The sequence below is a fragment of the Poecilia reticulata genome, linkage group LG5, assembly GCF_000633615.1.
Source record: "Poecilia reticulata strain Guanapo linkage group LG5, Guppy_female_1.0+MT, whole genome shotgun sequence".
NCBI lineage: Eukaryota > Metazoa > Chordata > Actinopteri > Cyprinodontiformes > Poeciliidae > Poecilia > Poecilia reticulata.
Genome location: NC_024335.1, coordinates 14,281,981 through 14,285,183, shown reverse-complemented (window position 1 = coordinate 14,285,183; position 3,203 = coordinate 14,281,981). Strand labels below are relative to the sequence as shown.

Genomic DNA, 3,203 nt, shown 5'->3' with positions numbered 1-3,203 from the left:
GCTACTGATGTACAAGTCTACTTTCAATATAAAATTAAGTACGTTTTCCAGATGCAATATCAGTCAAAAGAATTCTGTGGACTCCAGAAGTTTTAATATGATTGAACCTGAGCAGCTTCATCACACAAAGCCATCAGAAATGTAATATTTAATTAAGTTTAACTTAATGATCCACGGCTCTTAACCTGCAGGTGGAAAAAAGACAGCACACCCAGGTGAAACTGGTCATTATGACTGTAATTCATTGAGTTTGAGTCAGTGAACACAACATGCAGGATCCTGGAGCATTTACAGTGTAAACAGCAGCAACAGAAGCAGGACATTTTAAAAACTGATGGCAGAGCCACCGACATCTGTCACACAACATACTGATCTGTTTCCAACACTGGAGTCTTTAACTTAAACTGCAAAGCCTAAAATACAGGATATTTGTTCACAACATCTCTGTGTTAAAATTAACTATTTACAGTAGTGAGATGGTGGCATTGAGTGAAAGTAAAAACATCATTGACAGGTCTGATTCAACTCAAATGGTAGGAAAAATATGATCCAGCATCAGGCAAAAAATGGTTAAGATGTGCAACTTAAAGTAAAACCAGGTGAAACAAGCTGTTCTCAGGTCATTTCTTATGTAACAAACAMAAATGTAAGCAAACAAGATCATTTATCAGCAGAAACAAATACTGACTTTAATGRTTGCATTTCCTGAACAGGAGCATCAGCATTTTAAGGTATTTATCTCTGTTCCAGTTTCAGATGTCAGAAAACAAACATGCATACAAACATTAAACTGATTTTAAAAAAAGACCCAGTTATTTTCATAAAAATGACAAAGTGTGTATTCATCGTCATTGYAGCTAATATTCTCTATAAATGTCCCTGCACATGAAACTAGACGCATATTTACAAGTTTAACTTCAGAACCATCTTTAGCTAAAACAAAACAAATCCACTTCATCCTCACAGCTTTCAGTAAAACAGGTTTTACAACTTTAAATTTACAGTCTGTGCGTTTGTGGAGCTTTTCTCCACCTTTCAAACATGTTTATCAAACAGCTACTTTGGAAACCCAACATCTTGCATATTTCTACATCAACTTCACCTTTAAACAAAAGTACAAACTTTAAATATAAATTATATATTTAATAACTTTATATACCCTTTAATTTTAACACTCTTAACTGGAAAAATACCTTTCATTTCCATCAAGACCCTCATCATTAAATGTACCAGATCAATTWCTGATTCAGATTGTTGGGCTCGTTGATCTAAGAATTGAATCTTTAAATGTTGTAATTTTTCATCTGTCTCTGCAAAACTGTTTGCATTTTGTTATTGTCTATTATATACTGTAAGTAAAATTTCTCTTAAATCTTATGGTTTCATGTCCCTTTCTTAAAGTGCCATTCACTTAACATTGTCAGAGTAAGGTATAAAAAAAATGCAATTACTGTGCAAATTTTGTACAGGAAATTCCCATCATTACAATGGAGTTTATTATTATTCTAAATTAATAACATGACATCTGTGCAGTTTTAGGAAGTGGCAGCATTTGGAAATGTCACAGGGTTTTTTATCCTGATGGATATAGAATGAAAGCCATTTCAGTTTGTACAGGGATGAAGTGAGACGAAAAGAAAAAGTTCAGATATTGAGGACGAGTCACTGCGCAGGACAGAGTCTGAGAGAAATCAGATCAGCTGAGCCATCAGTGGCAGGACGCCTGAGGAGAATCTAAATGTTTCAGATCCAGTTCGGCTCCTGCTCTCATGTTTATATTCAACAAGAAGTTCTTGTTCCGTTTCTCCAAACCATCGCCGGGTCTCACTCCTCACTGATGCCGTGCTCCCACGCCACCTTAGCTTGTTCGTCCTTGGTTGCTGCTATTATGGGCTGGGAGATCTTGCGTGGCATCGGCCGAGGTACAGCCGGGCGCGGCGGTCCGGACTGGGCCATCAGGGGGTCCTCCTCAGGGATGCAGCCCTCTCTGAGGTACGGTTTAGGCGGCAGGGCAGGAGGGGGCTCATGGAGATGGTAGAGAGGTGGATTGTGGGGGATGTAGTGAGGGTGGAAGTGGTGGTGGTAAAACTGGTGTTGCTGCTGCTGCAGCCCATCCGGTTGTGGAGCTCCAGTGCAGCCCAACCCTGCAGCCTGAGGCTGGATCTGGTAGCCCACCTGGGCCGGGTTGACTCCTCCTGGGGCCGAGTTGCTGCGGCAGGGCGGAGATTTAACTCCCTCCAGGACGTCTGGCTCAGACATGCTGTATCTGACGGGCTGATAGGGAGAGTCCAAGTCTTCCTGGTCGGTGGTCCAGGCCTGGCTGCTGGGGACSGACTCCAGGGTGTCTGTGCGGCTGGCCGGGGGGTCTGAGGAGGAGGTGGCGCCRCCAAAGTTGCTCTCACTGAGGGAGGAGACCCCCGAGCTGGCGCTGCCMGAGAGYGTSGAGTTACTGCCATCCAGGACGGACTGTGGACTGGTGGGCGAGGCAGGTATAGGGTGCAGGGGAGACTGRGGAGACAGGAGACAGKTATAAAAMAAGATTCATGATCATCATAACTGGGTCTGTCTCTAGATATAATAGATTATTTTAAAAATGCAATTTTTGCTACACGAATGAAAAATGGACCAAAATAATCAAAGTATCTCCAGAAATGTATTTTTAATATAATGATGAAAAAAAGTAAATAAATGAAAGAAAGTTATTTTTATCTGGGATAAGAAACCAAATTATTCACAATAGCAAAATACACATGGAAGTTAAAACCACATCTGGGCAGAAAACAGGAAAACACAGAAATTAGGACAAGAAAATCTATGGCTTCCTGTGTTGATTCTCATTTTGTCAATCTGTTAAATATCACAGTTTAAAACGCAATCATAATTTATGATAAAAAAAACCCTAGTATATATATTTATGTATTTCTTAAGGGGGGAAGACAGACAGACATTCAAGCATCCAAACTAACAGCAGGAACTTGGAGCAGTAAATGGAGGAGAAGGAGGAGAAGGAGGGTACCTTTCTTAAGGAGCGCGCAGGGAGAGCTGGAGGGAGGTCGCTGACCTGGTGGTGGAAAGCATCAAAGTGCATCGACAGGAGTTGCCCTACAGGGGGAGACACAGCAGGACTGACTGAAAGATCCACACTCGCATCTCAGAGGAGGCAGGAGGGAGAAAGATGGAGTGAAGAGGCAGCAAAGAAATGA

The 3,203-nt window shown here is 41.6% G+C and overlaps 1 protein-coding gene across 1 annotated transcript in view; it reads right to left on the bottom strand.

Moving 5' to 3' along the window:
* Window positions 1-216: 216 nt before the first annotated feature.
* LOC103464845 (dedicator of cytokinesis protein 3-like) overlaps window positions 217-3,203 on the bottom strand; it is a 162,217-nt gene continuing 159,230 nt past the window's right edge. The window contains exons 50-51 of the mRNA XM_017304637.1: window positions 3,017-3,143; window positions 217-2,508 (exon numbers count right to left, since the gene is read on the bottom strand). Of these exons, the coding sequence (XP_017160126.1) occupies window positions 1,825-2,508; window positions 3,017-3,143 (811 nt within the window). The 3' untranslated portion in view covers window positions 217-1,824. The remainder of the gene's footprint in view (window positions 2,509-3,016; window positions 3,144-3,203) is intronic.